We start from the raw sequence: 20050 nt of genomic DNA on the forward strand, positions 1-20050 counted from the left end.
GACAGGAATTCGAATTTATATATATATATATATATATATATATATATATATATATATGTGTGTATACACTAGCAAAAGTACCCGTCATTAACTGTGTTCAAAAACAGCCTATAGAAAATGGACTCTGATTTATGAAAGTATGATAGGTTATGAAAAGGAAGGGGTGTAAAGAGGTAGCTTCGAATTCGGGGGTATCAAAACCAAAGCAAAATATGATGAAAGTAAAAATAAAATAGATAAACCCCATAATTTATTATATCATACCTGTTCACACTGAGACACTTATCACAATATTCTGTGGATCTATATTAAAAAACCTTGTGAAACTTTGTGACATATTTCCATTCTATGGAGGTCAGGCGCGAACGAACACCCCATAATTTTATTATACCATATTTCTTCAAACTGAAACATAATTATCAAAGTATACTTACGCAGATAGATATGAAAAGTCTTTATTAAAGTTTGTGTCTATTTCCATTCTATGGAGGCCAGGGGCGAACGCAGACCCCACAATTTTATTATACCATCCCTATTAATGTTAAAACCTACTTATAAAAGTATTATTATATACATCTATATCAAAAACACTTGCAACCGTTTTTTATTTTTAAATTTTTTATTTCCATACTTTGTAGACCAGGCGCGAACGCAGACACCACAATTATAATGAACCATCATTATGCCAGATCAAGCATACCCATTCCTGTGTCTCGATACATCTATCATTATATGTGATCAGTTTTCTATAATAGTCAACCATATAGGAGCCTATTCTGACCTCACACACACACACACACACACAGTCAGCTTATATATATATATATATATATATATATATATATATATATATAATTTTAAGAGATTATTCCAAAGGTCAAATATATTTAAAATCAATTAACCAATGGTAATGTGTGTATGTATATATATATATATATATATATATATATATATATATATATCAATAAGAATTTAAGCCATGTGAATTAACTCAAATAGTAAGCAACATGATTAACATTTCGCTAATGGAGCGCACACACACACACATATATATATATATATATATATACACACACACTGGCAAAAACCAAAAACAATCAGAAGGAATAACTTCATATTTGTATGTTTTCGGATATTACAATTGATTCGACATAAACCAGACAATTTTAAATTTTATATTATTTAAAAACCTTCATAGTTACATCTCATGAGATATGTTTGAAAAAGTAAAAAGGTTGTACGTATTTTGACACATTTTCATTCTGTTATAACTACACAGGCAGTGATTACCACCATCTCTCTGGTTTATGTCGAAACAATTGTAATATGCGAAAAAATACAAATATAAAGTTATTCTTTCTTGTTGTTATTGGTTTTGTGTGTGTGTGTATATATATATATGTATATATATATATTCACAGCAAAAACACGTCTAGCTACCACCACTGCAAAGAACTTTCCTTATCTGTATCAAGATTGGTGTGGTTGGTTATTGTGCAACACTTGCTTTACAATTGCATGTTACAACAAGCAACTTTACAGTAAGTACCCATTATCTCTTAAGACTGAGCGCAGGCCATAATAATCACATTAACCCTGATCCTCTTGTAGTTTCTGGCCTAGCTAAGTGGTGACGTTATATATATATAAGTATTTGTTAATATTGGACTTGAAGACGACCATGTTGTAGTCAACTGGGAAGAAGTCCTGTTATAATGGATCCCACAGATGGGAAGTCCTCGTTTCATGAGAGCTCTGCTTGATTTTTAGAGATACAGATGAAGAAAGGAAAGTTCTTTGTAATTGCGGTAGCTAGACGAGTTCTTGCTGTGAATGTTTTACAAGGAGGAACTGGAGATTGGAGCCCAGTCGAGCACCTAGTATGAAAAAGCAAACAATTGGCATTAGATTAGCTATAAGTTACAAGTAGTTTTTGATGGGCATGCATCCAAACAACTTAGGATTCACTCTCTTTTTTCCACTGACTGTACCGACGTGCAGAAGTCTAAATGTAATGTGAACAAAACTCTTGCTGCACAACTCCCCAATATGAATGCCCCTAATTGATAGTAGTCACACAGTAGTCTTAAGAAGAAATTGAAATTCATGACATTTTGCTGAATCGCTAGGTAATAACTGTGGATCAAATTCAATGCAAATCTGAAATATTTGTGTTTTCAAATGTGAAGTTGTGTCCATATTATGCGCCCTAAAACTCTTTACAATGCTACAAACAAATTGAAAATTGGGGAATACTTACCAACTTATGTCTAATACTTGTTGCTAAAATTTCACCAAATTTGGATTTGTTTGAATTCTTGTGGAGGGTTTCCATCCTCTTTTTACTCCTTTTACACAAGACTAAATTAAACTAAATATAGCTCACATTACCACCCTCTATGCCTAGCAGTTGTTCCAAAATTCATAATGATCGGTTAATTAGTTTAGGAGTGAATCACATACATACAAATATATAAACATATATACATACCTAAATTTCCCCTGCTTCTTTGGTTGAGTACTGTGGTAAGTGACATTGACAATTATCATTTGCGATAAAGCAAAGCTCTTTGTGTATGTGTGTCTGTCTGTCTGTCTGTCTCTCTCATAGGAGAGAGTTTTGTACAGGATTGGAACCGCTATTTAATCCAATAAATTTATATTGTTCTCGTTCTGTCCGCCATAGAAGTAGGAGACTTTAATCCTTAATTATATTTTTTTTAGTAGTGGCCCCACTGAGGATTGAACCTTCAGAAGATTATCACTTAGAACTGATTATTTCTTAGCACTTTATATCACGGGTTCAAACTTTATGATTCAAACTTTCCTTAATTCCATTTTTATTGTTTCTTGTGACCACCAGTCTCCATATTGGACAGCATTCAAAAAAGGTTTCCAATTTAACAGATCCCAAACTGTCAAATCAAATTCTGTCCCATCGCTGCCATCTTCTGCAAGTACTTTAATGGAATGTGCTCCAACGAACTCTTAGCACTTGGTCTCCCCCTCAACTTAAACACCTCTGACTAACCAGACTAGCAGCAAAATTCCGCGCCTTCAATGTAGAGCTCCTCCGACGTCAAAGAGCCTTCTGCTCTAATAGTTTTTCCCTCGGACTGCTAGACTTTAAAATTCCCTCCTTTTCCTGCTTGTACTAACATGCAGAAATATAAATGTTATGTGAACAAACTTCTTACTGCTCAACTCCCTACTTAGAGTATTCCTGTAGGTATGGTCCCATTATGTCTCAATGGCCATGTGCCGTGTATGGAATAAATTTTTATTTTAATCCGCTTTTTTCTTTTTTTTTCTTTTCTTTTTTCTTTTTTTCTTCTTTCTTTTTTCTTTTTTCTCTCTTTCTCTTTTTTCTTTTTTCTCTTTGTCTTTTTTTTCTTTTTTTCTCTTTCTTCCTTTTTTCTTTTCTTTTTTCTTTATTTTCCTTTTTTCTTTTTTTTCTTTTCTTTTCTCCTTTTTTTTTCTTGTTTTCTTTTTTCCCTTTATCTTTTTTCTTCCTATTTTCTTTTTTTTCTTTCTCTTTTGTCTTTCTTTTCTTTCTTTTTTCTTCCCTTTTCCTTTGTATCCTTCCTTTCTTTTTTCCTTTTTTTCCTTTTTTTCCTTTTTTTCCTTTTTTTTCCTTTTTTTTCCTTTTTTTTCCTTTTTTTCCTTTTTCCTTTTTTTTTCCTTTTTCCTTTTTTTCCTTTTTCCTTTTTTTCCTTTTTCCTTTTTTTCCTTTTTCCTTTTTTTCCTTTTTCCTTTTTTTCCTTTTTCCTTTTTTTCCTTTTTCCTTTTTTTCCTTTTTCCTTTTTTTCCTTTTTCCTTTTTTTCCTTTTTTTCCTTTTTTCCTTTTTCCTTTTTTCCTTTTTTCCTTTTTTCCTTTTTCCTTTTTTCCTTTTTCCTTTTTTCCTTTTTTCCTTTTTCCTTTTTTCCTTTTTCCTTTTTCCTTTTTTCCTTTTTCCTTTTTTCCTTTTTCCTTTTTTCCTTTTTCCTTTTTCCTTTTTCCTTTTTCCTTTTTTTCCTTTTTTTCCTTTTTTCCTTTTTTCCTTTTTTTTCCTCCTTTCTTTTTTTCCTCCTTTTTTCCTCCTTTCTTTTTTTCCTCTTTTTTTCCTCCTTTCTTTTTTTTCCTCCTTTCTTTTTTTTCCTCCTTTCTTTTTTTTTCTCCTTTCTTTTTTTCCTCTTTTTTCCTCCTTTTTTTTCTTTTTTCCTCTTTCTTTTTTCCTCTTTTTTCCTCTTTCTTTTTTTCCTCTTTCTTTTTTTCCTCTTTCTTTTTTTTCTCTTTCTTTTTCTCTTTTTTTCTCTTTCTTCCTTTTTTCTTTTTTTCTCTTTCTTCCTTTTTTCTTTTTTTCCTTTTTTTCTTTTCTTTTTTCGCTTTTTTTCTTTTTTCGCTTTTTTCTTTTTTTTTTATCTTTTTCTATTTTTTTTCTTTCTCTTTTGCCTGTCTTTTCTTTCTTTTTTCTTCCTTTTTTCCTTTTTCCTTTCCCTTTTTCCTTTTTTTCCTTTATCTCCCCTTTTTCTTTTTTCTCCTTTTTCTCTCCATTTTCCTCCTTTTTTTCCTTTCCTTTTTCTTTTTCTTTCTTTTCTTTTTTTTTTTTTTTTTTTTTTTGCTATATTCTAACCCAAAATCCATTTTTTTTGCTATATTCTAACCCAAAATCCATTTTTATTTCATGAAAGGACTTAGCTTTCAATTCTTAAAAAAATAAATTTGTAGATTACATGACATAATATGTCGAATTGAATTTTTATTGTTACGGGTTCAATCATAATCGAGAAAAGTTCATTTAATATCAAATTATTATATGGAGATAAAAAAAAACATAAAAAATGACATAATTCAATATTATGAACTCTATTCAACATCCGAAATAACAAAAGACAATGCATAAAAACAATAGTTTATTTCGACCAGAATTAATCTCTTTCAGGTCTGTGAATAAAGATATAATTTAATCTTTTATTGCAAAGATCGCAAACCTTTTTCAACAGATTTTGCCCTTGCACAATTTTATATTCTCCTTCTTTGTTCTACTTTTGGACTTTTTCTTTATTTCTTTTCCTCCTTACACATGTTTCGTTGGATGGCATGAATGTACCGAACAAATCATCCGAGACTTAAATGAAATATGGCACCATGTACAGATTTGGTCTCCTTATGGGGTCTAAATATAAGTGTACTTTTTTTTATATATCCGGTAGGTTTTTTAGGTGTTTTTTAATATTTTCTGAAAGTTTCTAATTCATTTTAAGATTACTTATCCTTTTCAATCCATGAAAAAAAAAAAAAAATTTTTTTTCTCCGAAGCACTCTGATCGTTTGTTTGTTATATCAATGCCATTCAATGAAACCTGTGTGATGCAGCAATAGAACAATGTTACAGAAGTGAATTTAGAATGTTTAATGTGTTCTGAAAGTGTAAGTCTATTTTTATTGAACTTAATTGTGGCATAACTTCCTCAAATATATATGTTGTAAGTATATATTTGTTTACAAATGTACATGTGAGATATATATATATATATATTGCATAATAATCTTCTGTTCCATTCCTTTTTTATTTCAGTTTTGACATGGTCCATTTTGGACATGCAAATGCTATTAGACAGGTAAGCGTTTAATTTTTATTAAATCTCATAATCTATGAAAAAATAGATAAAACATGACCCCTCCATAGCCCCTTGTCTAAAATGGTTCCTGTTTGCCAATATCTATCTTTACAATAGGTTAGCTATACATCCATCAATATTTAAAAGGAGGTTATTAATAAAAGACATTATCCCAAATAAAGATTTACTATATAAAGGGCAGGTGTGTATCCAACTAAAGTCAAACACCTAGAGTTGGTCGTATTATTTTGATTCATTGGACTACTGTTCTCATCGTGAGTGTGATTTTTACAATGTTTCGATCGATGTGACCTCCGACCTTCTTCTGGTGTATCTTGTCGAACTCAGGCATGTTTCTGTCGAATTCAGGAATTTGGACGCAAGTATCCGTGGCACAGTGGTTAGAGTAATTGGAAAAATCAATTGTAAAAGTGATCTTCTCCTGAAGGTTCAATCCTCAGTGTGGGCGACCGAAAAATACAATTGCGAATTACTTAGGACCTCTATCCAGTCATGGCTGATGGAACAAAAGCATGCTACCCTCGTGAAGTAACTAAAGGGTTCCGCTCGAAATTCCGTTCAAATTCTAGAGTTCGACAGAAACATTCCTGAGTTCAACAAGATACACCTGAAGAAGGTCAGAGGTTACATTGACTGAAACGTTGTTAAAAATCAAGATGAGAATAGTAGTCCGATGAATTCAAATAATACAAACAACCAATCCTCATCTCAAAAATTCAGGCACGTCACCCAGAGTTGGGATATTGATCAATGTTGCCTTGGATTAATAATAATAATAATAATAATAATATATATATATATATATATATATATATATATATATATATATATATATATATATATATATATAAGAGCAAATAGTTAATAAAACATGTTAAAAAAAACACTTTGAAAAAGAGTTAAAAACATATTTAATCTGAAAAGGAAACATTCAATAAGTGGATAGTCCTTAATCCGTGGAGTTTCAAAGAAATATTTTCCTTCTCATCAGAGGGTAGGAATTAGCAAAATGCGGGATCGGATTTTGCTTACAGAAGTATTTGATGAAACTGCAAGTAAGTCAAAGTTCTTACTTGATAACAAAACGTGAAGCAGAGGGAATATGGTGAATTTTCCATTCTTTAGGATCAACTTGGTCAGTTTTCATCAGGGTGAGAGTTTGTTTTTCAGCCATTTGCAGTGTCATCTATTGTTTAAAGAACATAAAAGTTTTAATATAAAGATGTTACACATACTGTAATTTTTTTATGGCCCCAGACAATGTGGACAGACCTGCTAGTAATATAATAAAATATGTTTGGTTCATTGATTTTAATGGTCCTGGATATGACTTTAAACTATATCCGATGGTCAGTCCCCAGCTTTCAGGCTTTGGGGAGTGTGGAGCCACCCTTTGCCATTGTTCCCAGGTCCACTCTGACCCAGAATGGTAGTACTTGTTAGGGTCCCAACTATGGGTTAAATAGTAACCAATATGAAAAAATATATATATATATATTCTATTAAAAAATTGTTCTTCAAAATCACTGGATTTGGCATTAAATAACCTGAAAAGGGTTGATATGCCGTAAAACAACCAATCAACCATTGATTTAAAATAAATTAGTGTTCTGAAATTTTTTACTCATGTTCACAGAAAAGAAGTATATTAATCACTTTTAGCATTATTAATGATAAATTTAATCTTTATTTCGTCCCTAACTCTTTAATTTATAACTAGCAGGACCTGTGGAAATTCCGTGGAATGAAAAATATTTTTAATCAAATGTTTTGATGAAGCTGATATTTTTCTTGATAGTGAAAAAAATTATTTTTTTATTTATTTATTTATTTTTTTTTTTTTTGACAGAAAAACCAATAACACACAGCAAATGAGTTTATGAACATTTCTATAAAAATAATGTCCATTGTATTTTAAATATATAACTAACCCAAATGAGATAAATTAATAAATACTAATAAATATACAGAAAGTAATATTGTGCTACATAGTTCAATACAAATAATAAAATCACATTGTAAGAGACGATCTTTAATTTATTCCTTCAATCGAGCACTTCTTGGAAGATCATGTTCTTTTTATTTATGTTTTTTATCTCTTTCTTCTGAAACTTCTCTCTCTCTCTCTCTCTCTCTTTTTAAACGTAATATTCTGTTGAATTCTTCGGTAAAGAACTGCTGTCCATCGAAATTACTGAGTTCCTTTCTCACACCATTACAATAACGAACATATACTATTATGATATTTGAAATCAAAGGGAAGTCACTCTCATATTCTTGTCTAGGGTTGCCAAATTTTGAGAATTTGGACTTGAGATGGTAGTAAGTATAGCCAACTGAACCTTTATGGTATTATGATATGTTCAAAATTTCATTATAACACCTTTAAAAAGATCTGAATTTACAGCTTTTTGGCATTGGGCCAAATTTTAAATTAAATGTTGCATGGAGAAAAATAATATGAGACTGATATGAATATATGTAACGAGAGTCTAAAAGACAGGCTTAGATCTGATGACCTCAGAGGAAGATTAAGTCTGTAAATTGTGCAAATTTTGTCCCATTTTCAGCCATAAGCTTATATTCATTTGAATAGGACTGACTTGAGGCAAAATATCCAGTGAACCACACACTTTTTTGATACTTTGAATAGTCATAACTCCAGTTCTAATGGACCAATTTAAAAAAAAACTAAAGCTAATATTTCTTTATGTGCTTTTCAGTAATGCTTGATTTGAGTTCATTCGATTTAAAGAAAAAAAAAATGGTGTGACATTGCTATTATTATAATATTTGAAAACGTGGCTACTCACTCGCATATTCTTGTCTAAGGTTGCCAAATTTGGTGAATTTGGCCTTTTAAAAAATTGTACTTGGCCTTTTTGAAAGCTTTAAGTACAGACTAACTAAGGAAGAAACAAACAAAATATTATATCGATTAGATTACAATATTTTTAGGATCTTTTTTTATTTTTAATTAAAAAATTTTTTTAGTATTATGGTAAAAAAGATTCTGATTTTTTTTTTTTTTTTCTTTGGCTTAAGCGTATAAATGAATTGTAATATTTGATAAATTTTAAGTCAAGCCAAAAATTAACTTTAAATTGACTGTTCATCATCACCATCATCATCTGATTTGATGTCTGTTTTACATGCTGGCATGCGTTTGACAGCTTTAAGAAATTGACTTCCAAACTAACCTATCTCTGGCCAAGTCTTTATTTATCTTTCAGATCCATTTTTATCACTTCCTTCTATGTTTTCGTTGGTCTTTCTCTGTGAGCTTAATCTGCTATTTCAACTATTCTTTATTTACTTTCACCGTGACCATATTTTTTTTTTTTTTTTTTACATGGAGGTCACCACTTATCAAGGCCCGGAAGCCACTCCGGGACAAGGGTTATTGCATGTACAGTAATCAATGGTATAGTATTGTAATAATCGTTAGTATTGGAGATTTGATAGTGTCTTACCTAAGGGGGCAGTTCATCAGGAATTTGTTTATGTTGGACTTGAAGACATCCAAGTTGTAGTCAGGTGGAAAGCAGGCAAATGGTAGAGAGTTCCACAGGCGTGCAGTTCTAAAAAAGAAGCTTTGTTCATGGAATCTACGTTTTGATTTTGGCACAGATAAAGAGTGGGGAAAATTATTGACAGTAGTTTCAGCTAGACAGGTGTTTATCGTGAAAGATTGGCAAGGTAAGACCAGAGATTGGAGCTCAGACCATACCATCAAAGTCTACTCCCCTACGCACATTTCCCTATACTATTCAGATTTAATCTTCCTCTGAGGTCATCAGATCTAAACCTGTCTTTTAGACTCTCGTTACATATATTCATATCAGTCTCATGTTATTTTTCTCCATTCAACATTTAATTTAAAATTTGGCCCAATGCCAAAACAAGTACAAGGTACAAGTCGTTTGAAATTTGAATTAAAAATCTGTCTCTTTTGAATTGAAAGCCATGTGGAATTTAAGAGGAGTTTTCGGTGCTAATTTGTATAAGTTCTGGAGATGAAAAAGAGGTTTCGGTGAGTAGCTCCCCAAAAGAATAAAGTTCGTCCTGCTCAGTTTGTGGAAAGGAAGTCGGATGCAATTCAACTTTTTTGTGGTTTTTAGAAGCATTGGATACACAAAAAGTGCAGTGGAATTACTGGCTGGTTGAGAGGTGGTAACCGGTTTGTATATGAGAATTGTACGATAATGGAGACGGATAAGAATTCTGATATGAAGAAAGTAAATATGGATTGCGAAGCTATTGAGGTTGTTGAGAAGTTTTACTACCTTGGTGATACCATTGGAACATAGGATAGAGCAGGTGCTAGCATGGTTGCAGGGGTTAGTGGATGTATTAAGTTTAGGAAACTTCTGCAATTACAAACCAGCAGAGCATTACCAACAGAACAATCTATCTATTAGACGTGTATGCAGTATGATGATGTTCAGAAGTGAAATTTGGCCAATGAGGGTTGAGGACATGTATTGCTTGAAGAGATGAGAATGATGGATGTGTGTTGTGATTCTTAGACTTAGTTCTGATGACCTCAAAAAAAGATTAAATCTGGACAATATAGAGAAATGTGTGCAGGAGAATAAATTTTAAAAGTAGCACGTTCGGTTCCTGTAGGAAACGTAGGATGAAGTTATAAAAAATGGACCTGAGGGATAAATAAAAACCTGGTCAGAGATAGGTTAATTTCGATGTCAATTTCAAAAAGCCACCCAACGTACGTCTGGTGTAAAAACAGACAAACCAAATATGATGATGATGACGACAATCTAAGATTCACGGGAAATATGAATTGGAACAAATACATTGAGGATATTGCAAAGGTTGCTGCAAAGAAGGTAGGTTCCCTCTATCGAACTAGAAGACTACTCATACCTGAAAGTATCCTCGTTTTTCAAAGGAATATGCAAATTAGTTAACCTTCATGTAGTTGTATACATATCCATGACTGAGTATATTTAAAAGTTCATTTTAATAATTTTTAAATAAAAAAAGTAGGCTTTTAATATCAGAGCAAAGAAAAAAAATCCTCTTTATAGGTATATAAGGAGCGACTTTTCAATTGCCCTTTGCATAGTTTGATAGTTGGATAGATGGATAGATAGACAGGTAGAATTGAAAGAGAAGCCAAGAAAGACATTGTATGCAAGCATTGTAGATTCTCCCACTACATAAGCACCACTTTATCTTGATTGAAATACTTGCTGTGGTCAATTCTTGTACAGCTATTTCATTTTCTCCTTCAGGCGAAACAGATGGGCAACTATTTAATTGTCGGCGTTCATTCTGATGGTAAGTCTTAATTTATTTTTATTTATTTACTAGCATGGGTGCCCGGCATTGCCCGGATATTTGGAGGTGTATGTTGAGCAAAAAAAAAAAAAGCAGTCAATTTTTTTAACTTTGACCCCTATTATGACCCCTTAAAATCTATTGTTTTGGGCTCAAATCAAGTTATTAAGTTAGATCCATGTCCAAGGAACCTATATCTAAAATTTCAAGTGTTTAGACCCAAAATTGTCGGAGGAGTTTGGTAGAGTTCTCAAAGGTCAAATTTCTGGCTGAAAACCGATCACATCGATTTTTCCCAAATCTCAGTACCCTGTATATCAAATTTCGAGTCTGTAAACTTAAAATTGACACTATTGTGTAAGGAAATGTACACACACACACACACACACACACACACACACACACACACACACACAGATACACAGATACACAGACACGTTCACTTTTATAGATATATAGATTATTTTTGTTTTATGAACATTTTGTTTATTAATGTTTCTGAATTTTTAAGATGAGAAATGATAATTCATATGTGATTTGTCCGCAAGGTGCAATGGATGAAATATTTGGTGAAATTCAGTTGTAAATTACACTCTTCTGGAGGTTGAAGGTTCAGTCCTCAGTAAATCGCTCCAGATAAGGCATGAAGCCACTTGATGTAAGGAGCTAAAAAAATAAATTGAAAAAAAAATTCTACTTCAAGGTCAAAAACTTGTCAACGATAAGTGTTAGATGGAATAGATTCTGACATAGAAAACAGCAATTCTTCCCTCTTTGTCAGAAACATTGCTCCTGGAATGTGAGGACTAAGAGACAAAATAAGACAAGTGAGAGTTACACGGCTGCCAAAAGTAAACAGAGCAGTTCAATTGAAGCTGACACTATGTTAAGTGTTGAGACATTATGTTGAACAAAGATGGTGATAGTAAATCAAATCGACGAAGAATCAATGCAGTCACGATCTCGAGTGTTGAGTAATTCTTAGTAACAAAGATGGCGGTGAAGAATCAATGTAGTCACAATTCAGTTGTTTCAAGATGGAGGTTGACAGCGAACTGACTTTAATCCAAAATTCGATATTTTTATTATAAGGTTGGAGGCTTTTTATTGGTTGATTGTCGTAACAGTAGTTATAAATAAGATCACCAAAATCATTGGGGTTATAACCTCATTATTAATCAAAAACATTTTAATGTGCACCCCTTTTTGATGTAATGAAAATGTCCTTTCGAACTCAATTTGGTTTGATAGTGAAAAAATAAATAAATAAAAAAAATTTAAAAAATTTTATTTTCTTTTTCTTTTATTTTATTTTTGGAATTTTTCTTCTCATTGGTCAAAAAAATAATATATTGATACAATGTGCGCAAAAAGAAGCTGTTTTTAATTACATTAAGTTTTTAATACATATAAAAATATATATTTTTATATATAGATACTTTTCAAATATATATATACACAAATACAGACATATACATACTTTTCAAATATATATACATTGAAATAGAGATATATACATTTTTTCAAATATACAAATTTTTTTTTTTTTTTTTTTTTTTTTTGTTAAACTCCGAAACATTGTTAAATATTTTAGTTTGTTAATTTGGTTAGGAAGACGAGAAAAAAAAATGTCATAGTTTAGCGTCGTACCCAGGACAATTTACAGTCTGTTATTTTATTTTTTATTTATTTATTTTTTTTTTTGTGGTTTCGACTTTTCATTTTGGGTTTCTGAAAATAGATTTATTCATGACTAAATTCCAAAAAGTTCAGCGATAAAATGTTTTAATCTTATCTTTTTTATAGGTTTAGTGAAAATGTCGGCTATATTATTCTCAGATGTTAGAGGATTCAGCGTAATAGATTTTCTACGAATTTCATTCCTTATGATATCTGATATCAATATGTTTCGACCTTTGATGGATCATAAAATTATTTGCTAATAAGATACTAATCTGGTTATCACAATGAATTACTATTGTTCTTTTTTACTTAGATCTGGTTTCGCTGCCAGATATTTTTTTTTTTTTTTTTTTTTAGATAACCCAGCGAGAAGAAATTACATTCTTATCCTTTGGTTTTGCCATCATTTCATATGCATTATTTTCAGATTTGCTTTCAATTCGGATTTCATAACTTTTTTCCATTCTTGGTGATTTTCTGAATTACCTCATTATAACTTTCTGCTGGTGTGCTTTTTAATAAGTAACAGTAATCCATTGCATAGTTCTGTAGCTTTTCAATTCTTAAGAAAGTTGGCCTTTTTCGACCCCTTATCGGATATCGACGTGTCGGGTTAATATTTATGTCAATAGATTTACTGCAATTTTCGTCATTATCAATGAAAATACTAGGTAATATTTCCTCACGTTTTTTGTCCACTGCTTCATCATTTTCTAAATTAAATGTCTCATTGAATTTTACAATCTAACTTTTTTTATGGTATTTTGGCCCAAAAAATAGATTAAGCTGGGCTGCTTTTATCGTAACCTATAAAAATACCTTTTTTGCTTTTGATATTTAGTTTATGGGTATTTTCTATAAATGCAAAGCAATTTGATCAAATACATGCATTCGGTTCAATTTGGTTGGTTGGTTGTTTTTGTTTTACGTCATATCAACCTTTTTCAGGTTATTTAATGCCGAATCTAGTTATTTTGAGAAACGATTTTTAATGGAGTATATTTGTTTTTTTAAGTTGTATTCTATTTAACCCATAGTTGGGACCCTAACAGGTACTACCACTCCGGGTCAGTGGACCTGGGAGCAATGGCAATTAAAGGGTGGCTCCACACTCCCAAGGCCCGCAAGGTGGGGCCTCACCATCGGATATAGTTTTAGGTCATATCCAGGACTGGTTCAATTTGGGTTTTTATACAGTGTTTTGCCCAATCTTTTATTGAACAATATATTTCTGATATATGCCGCCGCCATTAAAGCATACGTCCATAAGCCATAATTCGATAAGTAGACATCTTGCCATCTCAAAAAGGGTCCACTATGCTCTTTCAGTGGTGCCATTTTGAAATGAGGAATACGGCGTTGATTTCTCTTGTTTAATACGATGGTTAATTAATAGAAGCTCAAACTCTTTACTAGTAAATTCACTTCCATTGTCTGAGAGAATACATTTAACTGAGCCATATGGGGCAATCTCGGCCAAATATTTCTTAGTGGCGAGGATTTGTTTTTTAAGAAATAAACTATAATTAAACCTGAATAATCAACAAAATTTAATGCATACCTGAATTTGTCTATTCACATCAGCTTATTGGGCCTGCCAAGTCACAGTGCATAAGTGAGAATTTTTGTGGCCTTTTTGTCTGATATTTTGCTTATATATTTTGCTATTTTCCCTGTGGACAAACATCACAATTTGGGAGATTGTCTGAAGGTATTATTTTCATGCCTTCAACTACATTTGGTAATTTTTTCATATCAGCTGTATTGCAGTGTCCCAAAAATTTATGCCAGGTTTCCAAGTCGTGACGGTAGTTTTTGAGGGAACCATACTTTTAAAGAATATAGTCTGCCATTTTTTTTAATGTCAAATACAGTTTCATTTGGGTATACCAATTTTGACTTGTTATGGCTAAACTTTATATTTGTGCCTTGTTTGATGGCGATCTGTACGGAAAATATGTCTTGCTTAAATGTAGGTATGAAAAAAGCATTTTTAAAAATACAGTTCCAAATTTCGACTTTATTATTTTTTAGTGATATTTTAGCATCAGCTCTTTTCAAGACTGTATCATTTATTTGACTACCACCGGCCAGTTCAACAAAATGACTCTGTGGGTTAAGGTTTGAATCAAAATTAATAAAATCAGATTCCTTGGTGATAATGTGTGTTGTAGCACCACAGTCTACAAGAAGATTTTTACGATTTGTCGTATTGCCAAATTTACATCTGAATAGAAATGATGTTGTTCTTGAAAGTTTTTGATGGAATCCACTCTTGAGCTTTTATATCGCCATTGGAAACTTATGATTGGGTCGTCCACAATTATAGCAGATAATTTTATTCTTTTTCTTAGGAAAATTACTTTTGGGGAAAACATTGCAGTGAGATGTGTAATTTGGTCGTGTCAATTTTCGGAAAGGAAAAAGAAGAAAAAAGAACAGGAAAAGGGGTTAGCATGATTACATTCCCATAAGTAATGGGAGGTGGGGGTGAAAACATTTGAAATGAGCTTTGATTAAGGGTTGGAAGTTAACCTGTCAAAATTACGAGTTTTGTCTAACATAGAGGAAACATATAGAAGAAAAGAAAGAGGTTGGCGCATATATATATATATGTGTGTGTGTGTTTTTTTCGTTTTTTCCTTTTTATTCCTCCTCTTTATCCTGTTAAGTCTTGACGTTCTCTTTCCCCCTATTGCTTTCTGTGTTTGGAGTCTAAAATGTCACTTAACCTACCACCCCTCTTGTTAAAATTTAGCATGTTAACATTTTATTTTTATAAATAAAAAAAATATCTCATTTCTTCCATTTGAGAACCAGATGCATTCAGTGGCACATTAGCTCTATTACATCGCCTGGCGGGGACTTTTGGTTCTTGCCTACCAATTGTCCGAAACATTAGCATGTTCAGTGTAGCAACTGCGTAATATTTGTCTATATAAATAAATATATATATATATATATATCACACAATGCTTCAAGCAAACTACATCTCATTATTGACTAAAGTTTAAAATAATGTATTTAAAATTATTTTTAGATGAAATTGCAAAACACAAGGGGCCCCCTGTCTTCAGTGAAAAAGAACGTTACAAGATGGTTCGTGCTATCAAGTGGGTCGATGAAGTAAGTATCAATTTATTTACTTTATTATTTACTCATTTCTTTCACAGAAAAGGATTTTTGAAAATCTATTATATGAATCTCACCTGTCTGTTTAAATGTTTGTATGTATGTTTGTATGAGTAAAACTTTCGACAGAGGTGACGGATTTTCACGAGATTGGGATCGTTTTGAAGCTCGACACTTCGGACGACAAATATCGAAAGATTGGCTAAAAACATTAATTTCTCACCCTCAACTGGGCACTTTTCTACAAGGAAAGATCGCTTTTTTTTTGCCAATATTTTCGATTGACTAGCCTTAATTTAAACCTTTGCCACTTCCAGTTTGGTGATGGACGCAACGGCAAAGACGTCACGTTTTTTTTGGGAGGTGGGGTCACGTTATTTTCCTCCTTCGTGGTATGGGTTTTAGCCTGCCTACTATCACTTTTTTTTTTTTTTTTGCTCAACACACATCTCCAAACATCTGGGCAACACCGAGCACCCAGGCCAGTAGTAATTAAATTAAAAAAAAAATGTGTCCCTTCTTCATTATAATAGTGAAATCCGAAAATGTTTAAAAAAGAAACCGAAGAGTTTGAATAGTAACAAGGAAGGTAAATATTTTCTTTGAAAATCTTAGGCCAATTTAGCAAAACTCAATTTTTGCTTGATAATTATCATTTGTTAATATCATGCCATGTTATTGGAAATACTGTACATGTGTTATGTTGTGGGGTTTAAGTGTGTGCATATACATTGAATGGACATACTGCGTATGTATGTGACGCTATCTGAATGTGTGTACGTGTCACTAAATGTCTATCGTGCTTCTTCACTATTTGAACCCTTAATTGTGTACATACTCGTTTTCATTCTACATTTATATGCGTGTGTTCATGTGACCTTTTTTTTTTTTCATGCGTCCTTGAAAATTTTACCTGTCCTGGAAGGAAGCTAGAAAACGGTTGGATGAAATATATTTCACTCCAAAAATGATGCATTGTGTTTTTTTTTTTTTTTTTTTTTTTTTTTTTTTTTTTTTATTCATTTCCCAGGCGTTTGCAAAAGAAAATGGAAAGTGAGTTTCTTTTGGCTTGTTGGGTTCTTCTTGGTCTCCAATGCAAGACACGTCATCTCTCTCCCGATCAATAGATATATTGATAACACACATAGAGATATAGAAAGATCGACAGATAATTTACAAGTAATTTCTTGGGTTCCACCTACTACATATTTTTTTTTATATATATAGGAGTCCCCACTTATCATGGCCTTGAGGCCACTCAAGGATAAGGGTTATTGAGTGTACAATAATCAATGGGATATCATAGCAGTTGTTGTTAACGGAAGAGTTTCACAGGCGTACAGTTCTAAGAAAGAAACATTGTTCATGGAACATATGTTTCGATTTAGGCACAGTTAAAGAGTGGGGAAAGTTATTGACAGTGGTTTCAGCTAGACGGGTGTTTTTTGAGAAAGATTGGTGAGGGGGGGGGCAGAGAGTGGAGCTCGTCAGACGAGCACTTGCCGTGGAAATAATAAAACAAACAGGCTCGCAACATCCCTTCTGTGGGGAAAGAGGTTGCAGGGAAGAGAAAAGGGCATCCCCCACTAAGTTACAAAGTGTATTTTGTACTCTGTCAAGGCAGGATAAGCTGCTTCTAGCAGCTCCTGCCCAGATGTGGCAACAATAATCCATCCCTGGACATACTTGGCTTTTATGTAGATAGAGAATTGCATCAGTAGTGAGATATCTACTGGAGCGGTAGAAAGATCCCACCATTCTTCCAGAACACTTGTCAACAATTTACTTTTAATATTACTTAGTCCGGCCTAGATAGCTGCTAACATGGAACATTTTTAAATGATTACCTAAAAAGCAAAATCAGCACAGAATTCATTTTAAATTGAACGAAATAAGAGTTGTCTCCAGCACGCAGCCGTAGTCGAGATTGAACTCCCTACATGAGTTTGTAGTGTAATTCAAATCTTGTCGGTAGCTGAATACTTGATGCTTCGTTAGGGCTATCAAGGGTATTTTTTCTCGTGACACCATCACTAGATGGGTTGCCTACCATGGCTTAAAAGAATCCCATCTACCCTTGAGAGGAGGATAGACTGCGCCAGTTTCTCAACCTAGTATTTTACCTCGCAGTACATACAGCGCCTTGCCTTCCCAAATGGTTACCCATCTGATACTAGCCAGGCTCAACATTGCTTAACTTTGGTGATCTGGCGAGTGTCAACGTGATTGTGCCATAGGAGTTGTCTACCTTATGGTTAAAAATGTGCAAACAAATAAAAATAAAAAAACAAATAAAAATAAAAAACACAAATAAAAACCAATAAAACTAAAAAACCAATAAAACTAAAAAACCAATAAAAATAAAAAACCAATAAAACTAAAAAACCAATAAAAATAAAAAACCAATAAAAATAAAAAAACCAATAAAACTAAAAACCAATAAAACTAAAAAACCAATAAAACTAAAAAACCAATAAAACTAAAAAACCAATAAAAATAAAAAAAACAATAAAACTAAAAAAACCAATAAAACTAAAAAAACAATAAAAATAAAAAACCAATAAAACTAAAAAAAAAACAATAAAAACTAAAAAAACAATAAAACTAAAGAACCAATAAAACTAAAGAACCAATAAAACTAAAGAACCAATAAAAATAAAAAACCAATAAAAATAAAAAACCAATAAAAATAAAAAACCAATAAAAATAAAAAACCAATAAAACTAAAAACCAATAAAACTAAAAGGCATTCCTTAACGAGAGAGAGAGAGATATTCATGTCTTAACGAGAGAGAGAGAGATAGTCATTCCTTAACGAGAGAAAGTTAGATAAGTGTTTCGTTGACGGGAGAGTTAGATAAGTGTTTCGTTGACGAGAGAGTTAGATAAGTGTTTCGTTGACGAGAGAGTTAGATAAGTGTTTCGTTGACGAGAGAGTTAGATAAGTGTTTCGTTGACGAGAGAGTTAGATAAGTGTTTCGTTGACGAGAGAGTTAGATAAGTGTTTCGTTGACGAGAGAGTTAGATAAGTGTTTCGTTGACGAGAGAGTTAGATAAGTGTTTCGTTGACGAGAGAGTTAGATAAGTGTTTCGTTGACGAGAGAGTTAGATAAGTGTTTCGTTGACGAGAGAGTTAGATAAGTGTTTCGTTGACGAGAGAGTTAGATAAGTGTTTCGTTGACGAGAGAGTTAGATAAGTGTTTCGTTGACGAGAGAGTTAGATAAGTGTTTCGTTGACGAGAGAGTTAGATAAGTGTTTCCTTAACTAGAAAGGGAGAGAGGTAGAGATCGTTTTTACTAAACCAGAGAGAGAGGTTTTCTTGTCTAATAAGCTACTCTAGAAGTGCATTTTTGGACTAATGTGCGGGACAGATTCCCAGTTTAATCATAATGAATATTATAAGGATATAATGAATAGAATTTGATGTGATAGGACAACGAAACATTCATACAAAAAAAAAAAATACAGCAATGAAAATACATTTAAAAAGTACTAGCCTTGGTGCCCGGCGTTGCCCTAGTGTTTGGAGGTGTGTGTTGAGCAAAAAAAAAAAAAAAAAAAAAAAGTGATAGTAGGCAGGCAGGCTTGAACCCGTGATGTGAAGGCGAAAAAGAAAGTGAAAGAAAATCTGATGTCTTACCACTACTCCATGACGCAACCGAAAATCTAAAGCTTTCAAATTTAACATAGTCGATCAAAAAGATGACTTGCAGAAATGGTGTTGTTTTAAACCTCCCACAAAAGCAAATTAGACACAAGGTCATTTAATGTGGCTGGAAAAGCAGCTCCCCCACCAAAAAGGGGGCACTCTGGCAGTATCAAAATAGTAATTGTCTCAGTATGAAGGGTTTCTCCTACATTGACCAAGGACCAATTACAGAACAGATACTACCCGGCCTGAAGGCCAGGCGGTTGCGTTCGAATAGTTGTGCTTTATTTATATGAAAAAGACAAACAAACAGCTGACACGGTGGGAATTTTGTTTAACTCAAACAAAAAAAATAGACGATGTCCATTTACGAATCTGAGATATTATGATCTAGGAAGTATAGGAAAACTTCTTGCGGAATCGAACTGATGTGAGAACCCCGACGCAAAAAGGCTTTCCGTGGACATACACAAACGCTCGCACCCATTTTGCCTTTTACATATTGGACTAGTCTGGGTGCCCGGCGTTACCTGGGTGTGTGTTGAGCAAAAAAAAAAAAAAAAAGTTGTAGTAGGCAGGCAGGCTCGAACCCGTGACACGAAGGCGGAAAAAAGTGGAGGTGTGTGTGTGTAAGGGTGTTGTAGTAGTAAGCAAGCTCA

At 32.7% G+C, this 20050-nt stretch overlaps 1 protein-coding gene across 1 annotated transcript in view; it reads left to right on the forward strand.

Moving 5' to 3' along the window:
- Positions 1 to 20050, forward strand: part of LOC145259788 (ethanolamine-phosphate cytidylyltransferase-like) — a 90845-nt gene that overhangs the window by 21488 nt on the left and 49307 nt on the right. The window contains exons 2-4 of the mRNA XM_080117552.1: positions 5559 to 5601; positions 10881 to 10926; positions 15650 to 15735. Coding sequence (XP_079973678.1) covers positions 5559 to 5601; positions 10881 to 10926; positions 15650 to 15735 — 175 coding nt within the window. The remainder of the gene's footprint in view (positions 1 to 5558; positions 5602 to 10880; positions 10927 to 15649; positions 15736 to 20050) is intronic.

Source organism: Euprymna scolopes, chromosome 35, assembly GCF_053919585.1.
Source record: "Euprymna scolopes isolate OS-2025 chromosome 35, ASM5391958v1, whole genome shotgun sequence".
Lineage (NCBI taxonomy): Eukaryota > Metazoa > Mollusca > Cephalopoda > Sepiida > Sepiolidae > Euprymna > Euprymna scolopes.